The sequence below is a fragment of the Onychostruthus taczanowskii genome, unplaced genomic scaffold (genome assembly GCF_017590055.1).
Source record: "Onychostruthus taczanowskii isolate IOZ18803 unplaced genomic scaffold, ASM1759005v1 scaffold28, whole genome shotgun sequence".
NCBI classification, from domain to species: Eukaryota; Metazoa; Chordata; class Aves; order Passeriformes; family Passeridae; genus Onychostruthus; species Onychostruthus taczanowskii.
Window position 1 is genome coordinate 871,565 of NW_024500128.1, and position 16,127 is coordinate 887,691.

Consider the following 16,127-nt stretch of genomic DNA (forward strand, 5'->3'; position numbering starts at 1 on the left):
CTTAACTGTTTTCTTTCCCCCACAGGTAAAAAAAAAAAAAAAACACACTGGTTTTATTTTTAAAATTTAATTGTTTAGCCCTAATGGCATCAGGCCAGTACAAAATTACAGACACTGTATTTCTTAAAGGAAAGGCTTAACAATTATTCTAGATAGTCTTGTCCTGGGTTTCTTTTTGTGTGTGCTTGCATGTAGGAACTTGTAATATGTCATTCTACAAAAAAACCTCAAGATCCTGGAGGACTTCTAGCATTGGAGTACCAAAGTCACCCTCAGTGTAAGTACACTTGAGCTGAAGGGTTCATGTTAGTGATAAGTTCAATTCCCATCCCTCAAAGCAGCAGGGAACAACACAGCTTTCCCTGTTTCTGTTTGGAGTTCTCAAAGGAAAATGTCAGGATGCTTCAGAAAAAAAGGGGAAATAGTTTTGGTTTTGGTTTCCTGTAGTGGTGAAGGATTCTAGTGAGCACAGTCTGAAGGTCCTGGTTTAGAATCTGAGTTCATTTTTCATGTTCTGTATAAAAACCAGGGGGAAAAAAATGTATAATCCATTGACCAGAATGTTTACAAGGCAGTGAACACACAATAAAAATGCAGGGGAGAGAGAAGAAAAAAAAAAAAAAGCTGTGGAATTTGAATCTAGCAGAGGGACAGTCTGGTGGGGCTTGCACTTGTTTTAAAGGAGGAAAAAGAAATGTGTTTTCTTAGAGCAGTGTCTGATTGTCAGACCCTGATCTGAATTTCATCCCAGGGGATGACTCCAACCATTTTCCTACCTCTTCCCAGGAGAAACTAGGGAACAGAATAGGGATAGATGCTGGAGCAGCCAAAGCCAGCCACAGTGCACCTGCCAGGGGCAGCCACAGCAGCCCAGTTCTGCTGGTGGGGAGCACAACCCACTTCAGCCACAGCCTGGACAAAAGGGAAGGACTCAGCACAGGGAGTTTAGGGCTTCATTTACACTTTGAAGAACACTGGAGAGGATGTTCCAATATCCAGTTTTAGCTTTTGTGGGGGCTAAACTTCATCCACCCAGGGAAGTATATTAAAAAAAAATCAAAAAAACCAACAACAAAAAACCACAACACACAAAAACCCAAACAGAAAAACCAACACTATTTAGTTAGTGCCCAAGACACAAAAAATGAAGTGAGATTATAAACAAATGAAATATTTCACTGTGGGTCACTAGACTATAAACATCTACGTGGAAGAACGAAAACTGTAGAAAAAGGCATCATGCCTGGTTTTCTGTTATATTATATAGCATTGCAGGGTTCTTGTAAGGATACTTGAATGCTGAAACAGCCTGGGAACTTGGCTTCCCTTGTGGCAGATTGATGTTCTTTGGACGGGTTTCCAGCCATGGAGTGATTTTGTCCTGATGTTCTGTGTGTGGTGGAGAGATGTGTCAGGAGGGGGGAGGGCTAGAAAAAGATACTTGGAATGGAAATGAGCTTGAGGGAAGGAAAAAGAACAGCTTTGCAGTGAGACTGGGAGTAGTAATACTAGAATATACTAGAATGCATAATGGGCAGCTGAAGATGTAGGGTTTTTTGTCTTGGGACTCCACTGGATCTCTGATATAGGCATAAAGCCCCTTGTGTCCACTGAAACAATTCTTAGAAGATATTAATGGTTTTAGATATTATGGACTAATGTTACTCTTCAATGATTTATTATGCTAGATATACCTGATTATCTATGATACAACACTGGAATATTCTTACACATTCTTTTTTTTATTTACGAGCAAAACTTAAATGTGAATAATTACTGTGCTGTCTAGAAAGTCAGATTAAAAATAAATTCCTTTCTATTCCTTCAGGCATGAAGCCTGCACTGTACACTGGTGCTAAGTGTAAAAATATAACTCCATGACCTGTTTTTAATGACAATGTTAAAATTACTTTTGCACTTTTACCTCCTAATTGTTGGGCATGGAAATGATGAGAAATAAGAAACAATTTAGTTTCCTGAGAAGACCACCTCACTGTCCTAAAAAGTAATTTTCTCAGTGTTTGATCCAAGCCATCCCTTCACTTCCCAAGATGTTTCAGATTTTCCATTTGACAGCTCTGGCTTCTTGTCAGGATCTCTCATATAGGAAATTGGAAGTTACATCTAATTGTATCCCTTCTTCCTCCCAGAAGTTTCTCTTCCAGAGGGCAAAGGCTTCCAGGGAGGACTCTTGCTCTCTTGTAGCAAGTTTTTTAGTTCAAAGCAGTGTCAACTTTACTGCCGCTCTGCAATGAGAAGAGAGCTTGGATAGCACTGCAAAAGAAAATGAGATGTAGGGCAAGCTGATTTTAAAATGGCTTGCAGTAAAAAGGGAAAATCAAATGAGGGAATCAGAGAAGGTCAAACACTCCTTAAATCCCCAGGTTGATCAAACTCTAGTGTTTATTAGATTTGTTATCACAGTGTCCCTCAATCTGTCAGTGTCTGTATTGCAGTGTCCCTCAATCTGCAGTAGTGCTTTATCAAAAAAAAAATCCCCAGTCCTCCCCATGAGAAGAAACCCTCCACCAAACAAACAAAATAGAAAAGTAAGCAAAGAAAAGAAAGGTTCCGATCTTGACTTTGTTACAGAATAGTGCTTTTCACACTCCTTATGTCAGCAATTTCTTTAATAATTTTGTGTTTTTTTTCTTTTTTTTTTTGTTTTCTTTAAGCTTTGTGGATGAGATTTAAACCAAGAAACAAAAACATCCATGTACACAAAATTCTTTCATGATTGGACATTGAGCAATGTATGCATACCAAAATAATAATAGAGATGTTTGTAATTTGAGGTGCAAGGTGATAACGAGCACATAATCTTATACCTAGATTTGGTGTAGAGAGGATGGCAATGAAGTTTCCCAGAGCAGGAAGAAAGGCTGGGAAAAGAAATACAAATGGATACAGCAGGAAATCATATCTGTGGTTGCCTCCTGTAGGATGTGTATTGATCTAGTAAATGGAGATGTCTGCAAAGAATCTATAAATATGCTTGTGCTAATATTATTAAAGCTTTCAGGTGGTTCAGTTTCATCCATATGGCTTTCCAGGGAGATGCCAAAGATGTGTCCCTTGGCCACAGCTTGTCTGAGCAGCACATGCCTACCTGCACTGTAATTGCTTAATAAGATGTAGGGGTTTTCCCTGGATGGATTGTGAAATATATGCAGCTGCCTAAGTAGGTGCTTGGTGAGATTTTTAGATCTTCCTAATTCAGTTGAAATCTTTATGAGCAAGACATTTGAATGCTGTTGAAGGTCATGGAGAGCTCAGTGCATTAAAAGTTGTGAAAAGTCAATTCCTTGCTTTCTTACCCCTGCCTTATGTCTTTAGGAAAATAAAAATAGTTTCAGAGTTTTTACTGTCCATTAGGGGCATAACATCACTGGTCTTGCTTGAACATACCAGTGTTGCTGGCTAAAGGAAGAAGAAAATGGAGAGGGAGGAAGAGAAGATAGGAAGAGACTAGCTGATTAATATACTAAACTAATGCAAATACTGGGAGTAAGAAAGCCACTTAAAAGCAGATGATTATCCCTTGCCAATCCCTAAGATCTAACCTCTAAGCTGTTGTTCAGATGATACCCCAGAGCAATTCCTGGCAGAGATCTGTCCCTTGTTCCAGCAGAGAGAGTAGGGAGATGAAAGGGATGTGGTTTAACCAAAGCTGAGACTTTACTATCTCACCATCTTTTAGAGCTATCTGGCAGTGGCCTGTAGAGCACACATTGGGATTTCTCCCTGAACTGGTCCCACCTGCTGGAAGACTGCTCCCCCTGCCCCTGCACACATGGCCCCAGCCTGCCACACAGACTTGTTGCCCTCCTCTTCTGAAGCTTAATCTTTGTATGGCTTTAAAGGACAGGAAAAGGAGTGTTGTCTCATGAAACCAGGCACTTCAAGCTGTGGCTTTGTATCCCAGGAAGGTCCATAATGTTACCTCCTCTTGTGGAAGAGATGGGGCAGGACTGCAGAACACTGAATGTGTGTGCCCTTCTGCTACCAGGGACATTTAATCTGTTATGACAAAGACCTGCCTGCACTCCTCGTCTGCTTCATATCTCCTGGCACTTTGAAGCTTCAGGTCACTGCCTTCCCTTAAACCCCACTAGGTTCAGGAGAAAAGATGTGACAAATAGAGGTGTGGTGGCAGTGTTACTGCAAAATTATGAGATAATGTGAGAGAATGGAAAGATTTTCCTTCTTTATAAAAATAAAATCTTTATCTGTGCTCATACACATGGATAATACTGAAAATCTGTATTTATCTGTTTATTTTCCAGGTTATGGTTTTGTAGATTTTGACAGTCCCGCAGCAGCACAGAAAGCAGTAGCATCTCTCAAAGCAAATGGCGTGCAGGCGCAGATGGCAAAGGTAAGAACTATGTCATTGCAGGTTTATTTCAGCTGTTGGGTTAAATTTCCAAGGGTTTGTTTTGCTCCTGTTTTCCTTAAGGTTTTGGATTGCTTATTGCAAAGATTCTTTCATCCTTTGGCTCCAGTGCCTTGTTCATCCCGTGGTTTGTCTGTGTTCTTGAGAGCTGTGTCTCATATAATGGGCTCTGCTCTGACTCTCTCTCTGTCCCCCTGTTTGAAGAGGGTTGTAAGACAGAGCTCCGAAGTGCAAGAGCATTGGAAATGTCTTTTGCTAAGTACTAGGTGAAAGAGTTGCCTTTCTTTACCTTGAACTTGTCTTCATTTGGTTCCTTCGCTTTGGAAAGTTACGCTTTTCTGATGTGGCTGGTGGGCTTCTCTGAAGCAGTGATTGACTGAGCATAAGGAAAATCTGGTTGATCTGCCTAGTTTTGGCTTCTGCTTGTTGAGGGTTTTTTATTTATTTTGAGGATGTAAATGAAAGTGTAGAAGGTTGCTGAAGGAATAGTTGCAAAATGTCTGGAGGAGATTGACATCTGCTCACAGAGGCTGCAGGAGCTGTCGCAAGAACAGTGAGCTCAGTCACTCTGGTCTTGGAATTGTCCTTTGTCCCCAGCAAAGGGGCTGATGGTGAGAGAGGGGTTGTAGTAATAACCATTGTGCGGTCCAGCTTTTGCCTTTCTGAAGGTGAAATAATGTGTCTTTGGGCTCTAGACTGTGTCAGCCAGCAAAAAATAGCTTTTGCTTTCTACTTAAAAATGCCTTGCCTGAGAATCTCCAAAAAGCACTTAATATTGTCTGATTTAGTCTCTCTAGAAGTGATGCTGTCCTAGAACATAAAACAGTGAAAGCAAACAAAAAAAGAGGGAAATCAACTAATAAACAACCATCAGATTTGAAGATTTCCACTTAAAGGAATGTTGGTGGTTTAAACCTTGGTTTTTCAGTGATGTCTTAGTAAAAACACAGTTTTGTTTTGATGTATGGCTTTTTTAAATTATTGTTTTATTTTAGGGAGAAAAGCAATTGCTGTTAAATTAGGTTCTTTTGACTTCTACTGAATTGCACACTCTGTGCCTGAAAGAAACTGGATGTCAACAATGGATTTTTGTTTAACAGTGTCCCACAATGCAAGCTAGGCTGTTTTATTGGTTCTTAGTTTTTATTGACACATGGTGATAAAAAATATTTGCTTCAAATGGGTAAAAGATGGCAAGCAGAAGAATGTGAACTTCTGCTAAGGATTGTGCTATTTTCTTTCTCAGATATACAGCAGCTCCTTTTTAAAATATAGGCAATTTGATGCATTAGTCAAGTTGTGGAAAAGAAACCAAAGGCAGGAGATATGTTTTGTTCCGATGATTGATATCAAATAGCCCTTTCTAGAAAGGAGTAAATCTATATAAATCTGGAAAAAAATCTAAATCCATATAAAACTGTACAGTTATGGATTTAAAATTACAGATTTAAAGATAGGATTGAAAGATAAATCTATGCTTGGGATTGTCAGGATTCAGAACAATGAACAATTGCAGTACTTCAATTCGTGGAAACACCAGAAAAGATGGTGACTTAAAACATTGTGGTTTGGATTGTCCAATATTTAGGGACTAAAAGCAAAGCCTGATATTTTCAGAGTGAGAAGGGCTGTACCAGCCCTTGGTTGGTTTGTTTTCTGGGGAACCTGTAGCAGGAGTAGTTTTTTGCCCTGTGAGATTTTGAGGCGGATGGTGCGTGCAGATTTGTTTGCATAAGACTGACTGTATTTTTATTATTTAGCCATGGTGCCTGGAATCTCAGATAGATTCTTTTGAGTGTGTTTGATAGCTCAAGATAAATATACAACTGACTTTTCTTATCTCTGAAAAAATCTAAGTATTTAGAAAAATGAGGTTTCAAAGGAAATTGTGATGACTCCACACAAAGTACCTCACATTGCTGAGAAGGCAGGAGCCTGGGAAAGCAAATCCATTGGAGAAACATGTTAGTTCTTGAATATGTTGGAAGCCAAGTTGCATAACAGGACTGAAAGACAGCATTACCTGCCAGTGTCTGAATTAACAGTGAGGGCTCAGAAGAGGTCTGAGGAAAGGGGCAGAATAATTATTTAACCTGCATTTCTGGAAGTTTATCCAGAGTAGTTTTATTTCAAGAGCTGCTTTAATTAGGGATGAATGGTGGCTCTCAAATAAAATCAAAATAAAAAAAGTTGAGTCTGAAGAAATTCCCTAAACCTTTTGTGTGCCATCCTTTCATAATATCAGTGTCCTCTTTTACTCTGAATTGCAAAACAGTGAAACTGCCCCATGTTGAGGTCAGAGAGGAGACAGACTGTAACCTGTGTTCAGCAAGTGTCAAAAAATCTCAGTCCAGCTGTGGATGCTTTTGAGTAAAGGTGAAAGAGGCATTGGCCAACTCTTTCTATGTGCTGGCCTTCTTCAGTAGTGAGAGAAAATATGCTGAAGTGTCGGTATTGTCTGTGATGTTTTCCTGGAGAGAACTCCATCTCGGAAAGAGTGGTTCTTTCTCAGTTTTAACACAATATAATTTTTCCCATAGAAATCCAGGAATCTTCTTTGAAAAACAAAACGCAGAACTGAACCCCTGTCCATGTTGGCCAGCAGAAGTATCTTGTGGATTCTTGAGTAAAATGTACTCATTTTATTGATGCTAAAATACAGCCTCCCTCTTTTTTTATAGAATTTGGACAGCATTTTGGCTGATTTTGTTTCCTAGTGCTGCCTCTGGAAGGAGGTTAAACTCTGGTGAATTGATGCTCCAAGTCCCATCAGTATTGGAAGACTTGTTCTGTCGAGGCTAACACACCCCATAAACCAACAAAGGGGAAAGAACTCAACTGTTAAACATGTCTGAATTTCTCTTTTTGTTCTGGTTTGGAGCAGGTGGGAGAGGATTCAGTTGAGGGAGAGGAAAAGCAGTAGTACGCCTGCAGAGCTAGTGGTGGCAGCTGAGGTCTCATGTGGCCCACTTGGTGGGACAAGGACCCACACAACCTCCCACCCACAGGAGAGTTGCGTGAGGCTCTTGCACTCAGGTTGTTGTCACCTGGCTTCTTTTGCATTTCTCTCTCAGAGGAACATGAACCCGAAGTTCTGACCATTTCTGCTGTCCTGCGTTCACCTAAGTTGTCCATCTTTTTCAAAAGTGCTTATTAAGAATTTCATTTATTGATCACCCGGGTAGGCAGCTGCTGAGGGATGATTTCCTAGCTGGCCTGGCTTATTTTGCTGTGTGCTTCCTGCATGCCTTTGGACATGCAGATTCACTTGTGTATATGTAGTACCTGCTTGGTCAGGCTCATAAAGTCCAGGTGTTTTTTTGGGTTTGTCTTACTAAAAATGGCATGACTGATATGCCTCTGGATAATATCACAGGAATTATTGATTTGGTTGTCCCTTTATGGTAGAGACTACAGAAACATGACAGAAAAAAAAAAAACCAACATTGCTTATGTGCATGATTTATATATCAGTTTAGGTTTTTTCTAGATGCTCCTTTCCTGTATTTCCTAGAAAAGTATTATAGACAGAATATGGAAAATTAATAAGGAGAATCTTAGTAATATGGGAGTTGGCTCAGACAAGTAGGCAAAGAAACCTAGTACACATGAAAAATGTATCAGTGTTCTAATAAAATCTGTAGACACATCTATTCTTGGGATTTGCAATAGTCCTTCACTCAGAATTGCACATTCATGAGGACACTTCTTAATCTACTTTATATGTAAGTTTTAATGATGCCAAGGAGTCTAAATCACCTGAAAAATCAATAGACGTCTGCTGTCTAAATAAATTTGAGCTTCTGAGCTTGTGTCAGCTTGCAGTTGAACTGTGCAGTCAGTTTATCCCTTCACAGACATTTGGGGTCCTCTCTACCATTTTTTATTTCCAGTTCTAGTCTGCTGTAAGATTGCATAATGTGAAGGTTCAGGCAAAGGTAGGTTTTTGCGGAGTATCTAATAGCTTCTTTAATACCTAGCAGCCTATCAAGAGTGTTGAAACAAATGCATTCACAAAGGAAGGGTTTTTAGTCCTCCTTTTATAAGGATTAAAAATGTATTTGATCTTGTGTATCTTCTCTGGGTTTTCCTTTTGTACATGTAATGCATTTAGACATCCTCAAGACCTGCGTGAAAAATGCGGATATTGAAGGAATATTTAATTAGCACTGGCAGTTGTCTAAGTCCAAGGAATCATTTCTTGACTACTCTGCTGCAGTAATTGCCATCCAGAGAGTACACTGCAGGAACTGGTTCTGAGAAAGGGCTGTGCCAGTAGGCTCTGATGTGTTTTCCTCCACAAGGGAACTGAAGAAAGTGATTTTGCTTCTTGAGTGATATTTTTCTCATCTTTCCATCATGCAGAAGCTTAAATACAGGGAGTAATCATCATCTAGGTGAAAGAAAAAAGGGAGCTATTTCCCACAAAATAGAGCCAAGCACAAGAGCTTATAAAGAGGAATAGAGAGCTAGCTGATGTATAGTTAAATAGGCAGATTTTCTACAAGAACCCAGGAAAAGGAAATCCCAGAGAAGAAAAATCTTATTTATTTTCCAGACTTTTGTGTAGGTTTTATGCATTGCTCTGGTATGAGTCAGCTGACCAAATAAGTTCATTCTGTCTGCTTATTTTTTTCAGCTTTGTGTTCTCTTATTTTTAAAGTACTTCCCCTTTTTTCCCTCTGTTAGACACCAATACTCTAAAGGGCTGATCCCTAAAATAGAAAAATCTGATGAAAACCCTTATTTCCAATGCTTTTTTAATCTATTTTAGTGAAAAGTTTTGTTTGTTTGCAGTTTAAAAATTCATGAAAATAATAAGAATGCTGTCCATACAAAATATTAAATACAGAAAAATGTCTGCAAATTTTAGGTAACAAAACCTCCGGATACTAGTTGGTCAAATTTTTTGATAATATTTTTGGTTAACACCCCTACTGACTGAGCTAACTTTCCTTTTGAAACCAGAGTGTTATTCTAGGAGTTTTAGAGCTTAATATTGAAATTGTCTGGCTTTGTTTTGCTCCTGTGCCTTAACTATCGGATACTCCATCCCCAGGGAACTGTTCCATGAAGTCTAACATTTGTATCGGTGATTTATAAAACACTGTTTTCATTTGCTGCTGGGGCAGGAGCTGGTGCCTCTGGAAACCTCTCCATGCTCAGCAGTGTAGGAGAAGCTGAGAACATGGCTGTGCTGGCCACCTTCCACGGCGTTTCTGAATGAATTGCACAGCCAGGTGTAGGCTGCTGCTGCTGCAACTGTTGTCAGAGGCGTTTGGCACAGCTCTTGTACGTGTGTGGAGCACTCTCCAGTGAGCTCTCCTCTCATCTTCCAAAAACGTGCAGCCTCTCTCCCTGTGCTTTTGCACAGCCCATACTGGCTGACCAATACTCACCTGGATTGGTAACAGTCCTGGGTTCAATGAAAATGGAAAGTTACAGCTGAAAAGAAATGAGAGGTAGTGCAGTTAAGATTTGGAAATTATGCATGCAAATATCTCTCTCCTTTGATTTCTTTTACTAAGTCAGCCATACCAAATGGTAGTCATGCAGAAGCACTAACTGGAAGTTTCAAGTTTCCTGTACTGCTGCTTATCAAAGTCATGCTGTCCTCATCCTCTCTTGACTGCTTACCTCTGTTTTTCATAAATTGTCTTTTACTCTTGGGATGGGGAATCATAGTTTCCCAGATGGAGCTGGACTTTAAGTGCAGGTTTTGCAAATAGAGGATATTTTTCCATTTCTTAAATGGAAAAAGCATTGTTAAACCAAGAGCATTAACAAGATGCTAAATTATTTGTTGGTATAAAGTTTTAGATAAAAATTTCTTAGGAAGATATGCCTTTCAAAACCTTGAAGGGTTTTTTTTTTTTTTTGGTTGTTTTTTGTTGTCTTGGGTTTTTTTTTGTTTGGTTGGTTTTGTTGTTGTTTTTGGGCAGGGAGGGATTGTGGTTTGTTTCTATTTTTTCCCTCCAGATGAAGCACTGTCTGAATTCAGGATTCAAATCACAGATGTGCTAGCAAAGGGCTAACTTTAAATTTCAAAAATCTGCAGTAGTGGATGACAGTGTCCTATGAGCATCCTACACAATCATGACTAAAGCAATGAGTGGCTTTGCACAAACAATGATAGATTGGGGTGGTAGCAAAGATACATGACATTAATGGAAGGACTTCCTAGTCTTATCCAACCTTGAAAATTTTGTGCTTCTACCTGAGAGCTGTATGGTAGCCAGTGTGAAATGATCTTAAGATCCTTTTCCTGCTTTTAGATGTGTACTCACAAGCCAATATAGAATGCATTAGCTTGAGCCATTCTTGAAAGAACATCAGGTTATCCTGGGGGTACTAAATCCAGCAGTCCTTTCACACTTGCATGTGTTGCTCCTAAAAACATGTAGATCAGCATGAAGGAGGGTATGCACATTGACAGTGTTTGAACCACATCTGCCAAATTTATAAACAATAATTTCTTTGGGGGTTTTCAGAAGTGCTTAACTTGACATAATTCTGCTCTCTGAAAGTGCATGGAACTTTACTGTTGGCCAATTGAGAGGAATTAGGTCAGTACTATGTTCCTTTGTTCTCAAAAATTGTAGCTCAGCATCTTTCTTAACCACTAAGTTAGCTTAGAAAATCTTACAGCACACACAATTGTGTTTATTCTCTAGCTATCACCTCATAGCTAGCCTCACCAGATAGACCTGGCTGTGGTATTTTCCTTCCCTTTTCAAGTGCTGCTTTAGTTTCTAGATTTACTTGATTTTTTTTTTTAATACTGTAACTTCATCTAACATTAAAACATTCCTCTGCCTTTGAAAATTAAAATGCAAACAATCAGTAAATATATCCACCTCCATGCTATTAATGTGTTGCACCACAGAACAGATGCTGAAAGTGAAAAATGTAGCCAACTTTTAGACTGAAGAATAGTGGAATTACTGGGTTCTTTTCGGGTTATGAACTTCAGCCAAACAAGAGTTGGCCTTTTTTCATAAATACACATTGTTCTTGACTTTCCTCTGACTTGGAACACATTTGAATTGGTAATAATACAGCTGAAATCCACAGAGCTTTGGCAATCTAGGCTGGGGAGAAGAATGGGGCTCCCTATCTTTAGCACTCACAGAGCTATACATCTTGGAAGCTCTTACACACTCTTTGCAAACCCTTTATGTTTGCAGAACAGGAAATCTGAGTCCTGCAAATGAGTTAAACACTGGAGTCAGATTAATTCTTTTTTGCCTCCACACTCAGGAAACTCCAAACGCCCCACGGAGGAGTTATCCAACCACAACTATGCAGCTTGGGAATCTGCAGCTCAGACTGAGCAGAACTGTGTTCTAAATTCAGTAAGCACAGCTTTACTCACCAGGAAAAACCCAGCACACGCTGAAATGATCAAAAAAATGTGGTTTTAGAAAATATTACTGTGGTAGAAAATGGACATAGCCTTCCTTTCAGTGACATATCATTTAATTATGTTCTTCTGTAGATCAGCCTGAGGACAATGCTTTCGTAAGGTGAGAAACAAAAATTCATTGTGTCTAGCATGATGATTCATGTGACCACCAGCAGGAGGATATGTGCATGCTTTTTGGGGTACCACTTAGTCTGGACTGAGACACAGCTTCAACAAAGCAATGCAATTTGTGTGAAAACCAGGCCACTGTCAGATTATTTGGTTTGATTTGGAAAGCAGGTGTGCAAACTTCAGTGGCATTTCTTCTGAGCTGATGTGAGTGCCTGTATAGCAGCTCATCAGCCTGGAAATGCACAGGTGCACACTCTATCAGTAAACACAAATCTACAAGTAATATGCATAGATATTCCCTGTGCAGCTATGCATCCCCTCTGAATATCTAAATGTTACTGTATAGTGAATACTCTGCTTGTTATTTCTTTATTAATGACTGTCTCCCATTCAACCAACATGACTGAGTAGTCTGGCTGTAATCTAAATAAATTTTAGTTTAGATGCAGTTTTGTTCACTAATGAATGATAATTTTTGTCACTATATTAGGCAACTCTATTTTTCCTTTGTATAAAAATATGAAATTAGGCTGTGCTCATGCTATATACAACATACTGAGTCATAATGGAAGCTCACTGAATTTTTTAGTCCTTTTCCTTTACATATTTGTGCTCAGGAAGGGAGATAACGATGACATGAACGGTTGAATTCTATTTGTAGTCATGATAAAGTAGCTTTGATGTGATCAAAATAAATGTAAGAGATATAAGAATGTAAAACTCATTCTGGCCATATCAGACCAGAATAAAGTTCCTTCTGATATCAGATTCTCTTTCTGATAATGCACTATAATGCATGCCAACAGAGGAGTACAAGAACCAGACAAGCAACTGAGGATACTTCCCCAGAGTAGTCTCTTAGCCTCTAGCAATTTGCAATTTGGGATTTCTTCAGCTTGTATTGAATAGTCATTTGTAGAACTGCCTCCCCATCCCCAAATAAACAATTTATGCTGCCTGTTTTGCATTTAAAATTTTGGCAGCACAACATCCAGCTTTAAGAAATTCTTCAGTTTAACTTTGTGTTCTTCAAAGATCCATCTCCTTTGCTTTCTCTAGACCTGCAACGTAGATTGCATTGATTGCTTGCTAATTCTTGTATCAGGAGAGATAGAAGGCTCTTGTTTCCGATGAATCCTTTTCATTGCACTTACGATTTTATAAAATGCAATCATAACTTCCTTTAATCCCTGTTCTGTTTCCAGTTTTAAGAAAGATGTGCCAGGATGTGCATGCGTCAATAAGGATGTGGTTCTTAGAGCAAGGAGCAGTTGCTAAGTAATGAACGTGAAGCATGTTAAAGTGGCTTTGTAATATGAGAGCAGAGCTGACAGGAAGCTCAGAGGGTCATTTTATATCAATATGTTGGACATGAGGCAAGTATTGCTAATGCTGTGTAGTGCTGCAGCCTGGGAAATGGGAAAATGGACACAGAGAGGAATAGTACATTTGGCAGGTATCAGGTACTTTGTAAGGCAGTCCTCATTTTGTACAAGGATAAATGCACATATTAGATTAAGCCTAGGAGGATAAATTTTTAAAATAAGAGCTGTCAGCTTTAGAAAAAATGTACCCCAGAAACAGGTGAAGTGTTAAAAGAATGTAACAGAGCTATTCCTTTAAAGCAGCAAGTGAAGAGAAGTCTAACCCCAAGTACAGGACATGTGTTCAGTGTGTCAAAAGGAAATATACCCAACTCTCCCCATCTCTGTATAAATAAGGCATTATAAATAACTGCCTTAAAGTCTGGAATTGTTTGGTCACAGCTTTCCTTAAATATTAGATCAAATTAATATCTGTCATATTGATGAGCAGTACCTGAAACTGATGCCACCAATGGATCAATATCTGGCCAATTCTGTCAGTGGGCTTGAGGACTTTATCTTTGCCAGGGGCTACTGAAGCACCCCTGTGCATTTTGTCTTGCACCACTGCTTGGGCATGATGTGACTAGCAATGCTGCAGCACATGCCTTCATATGTAAATCCAGGAAAGGACTGCAGCAGATGTCATGCTGTGCAATGAATCCTTGTTTAGGAGAGATTTATATTCATAGTCTTCTTTCTTGAGAGCTCATGGTAGAAAATGTTAGTCATTTTATTAGTCATAGCTCAAAATGGTGGACATGTAGAAGAACCTAGGGGCTCTAAATTGCCAGTTCCTCCACTGTGTAGGCAGATGGAGTCTTTTTGTGATTCCCAAAGGTATGTACTAAATACGTCTGGGAGATGTACACCTACCAAAGACACCTCTTGCACTGCCTTGATGGAGGTGCAATGGCTGTTTCCTCTACTGCTCCTCACAACTTTGTGCTCTCAAAAACCACAGAGAACAATGAAAACTTTGATGAAAGCAGCTATAAAGGCATTTTTGTAGTTGGAAAAATTGGACCTTCCCCGTGTGAACACATGGTTAGAATATGGATGTGGTATTTGGTTGGAGGTATATTTTTGCCTTGTTAAAATGGATACAGCTTTATCTGGATGCCAGTAAGTAGCAAAGTGGAGAATGTTCAATGATTACCACTTGACAGTCATATTCTATCCTGATATTCTTGCCACAATTCAAAAATGAAAACAGATATTGAAAAAGATGTTTGTTTCTAGCAAAAAATTTGGAGTTGGGATAATTAAGGCTTGGTGCTAGAAAGCTTGAGTTCCTCAGAACAAGTGAACATACCTTTCTAGTAGTTGAGACTGAAGTCTGTGTCTCAGATGTCACTTCTTCATACAATTGAATAATTTTTGGTCTTTAAATTCAGTTGGTAGACAGGTAAAGAAAGAGAAGACACTTTGAAGAAAAGCTTCCCTATCTTCAAAGGTATCTTTGGCACCTTACTACCCCACTTAGAGGATGCTGTTCCAGTGCAGTATCACATTTCTGTCTCTCTGTGTATGGACATGGAGGGTTTAGGTCTGTGCATACCTAGTTGATAAGTATTCAAGAAACTATATTTTTATCAATGTGTGCCCACATTTATAGATGATAATTTAGAAATATTCATGAGAAAATTGTATAATATAATGAGATTCTCATGAGTAGCGAAAAGTATTGCAGTGGTATTTTTATAATATGGGCTGTTGGAGTATGACTATTTGCTAGTTATACCTCTAAGCCCTGAAAATAAAATAGTATGTGGGTTTTTAGGCATGTGCTGTAGAAATAGAAAGGGAAGTTGGAGGTAAATTAAATCTTGGTCATAATCAGCCAGTATTTTTCCATCTGTCAGCAAAACCTGGCAAAAAACTCCAAAACAACAACAAAACTGTAAATTCTGAGACAAGATTTAGTGATTTACTGTCTGCTTTAACTGTGCCTATAGCTTGCAGTAGAGCTACACAGCCTCAGGGTTTCCCAGATATTTCCATAACTTATTTGTCCATTTTGCATAAAAGGTTATGATCCCACCATTTATCTAAACATTTTCCTAGTCACCTACTCCAATTATAGCTTGTTATGGAAAGCCAGGACTATCATTTATATGTCTATGTTGCTGTATTATAGGGATGCAGCATGAAGCAGCATGTGGAGTCAGTGAAGTGAGGGTTTTTGCAGTGTCTTAGCTTCCAAAAAATCTTTTCCCTTGCTTAAAAACTGTTTATCAGTGAAAGGTCACCACTCCTAATAGCATGACCTAATTCATTTCAGCCTGCCTTGCTGCTGCACGGCCCATTGCACATGGTAAAGTCGTGGGTTTGGTAAAGGAGCCAAAACTGATCCAAACCAGGTTGAAGTCTGGCTGTAATGGGGTTGCAGTGGTCTTGCTGCCTTGCCCTCTCTCCTGGGGCTGCTGAGCCTAAAGTAATGGAAATGCTTCCCTTTCAGAATGAAATTTTATTAGCTGAAATACATAATGGCTGTCTTTTGTATGATCAGTCTTCTGGGTCTGCTTGAACTCAGGCTTTCTATGTTAAAAAGGGGTGTTGGATGCAGACTCTACTTTGCTTTCCTTGAAGTTCAAATAAATAGTTTCATCTTGCATGATCATGTTGTTGCATACTATTTACTTATCTTGAGTACATCAGAAATTTCCAGATTGGCCTACAAGGGCACCTTGAAGAGGCTCAACATTTTATGTCAGTGAGCAATTAGGTTAGTTACAAGGGCGCCTCTCTGCACTCCTCTAAGTGACTGTTGTGCTGGCTCTCTTTGATCCCAAGAAATCTGGGAAGCCTGGTGCAGACTTATCTAAAG

At 39.2% G+C, this 16,127-nt stretch overlaps 1 protein-coding gene across 5 annotated transcripts in view; it reads left to right on the forward strand.

The window, feature by feature from the left end:
• Positions 1–16,127, forward strand: part of RBMS3 (RNA binding motif single stranded interacting protein 3) — a 443,527-nt gene that overhangs the window by 178,780 nt on the left and 248,620 nt on the right. For all 5 annotated transcript variants that reach the window (XM_041407734.1, XM_041407735.1, XM_041407736.1 and 2 more), the window contains exon 4: positions 4,287–4,378. In XM_041407734.1, the coding sequence (XP_041263668.1) occupies positions 4,287–4,378 (92 nt within the window). The remainder of the gene's footprint in view (positions 1–4,286; positions 4,379–16,127) is intronic.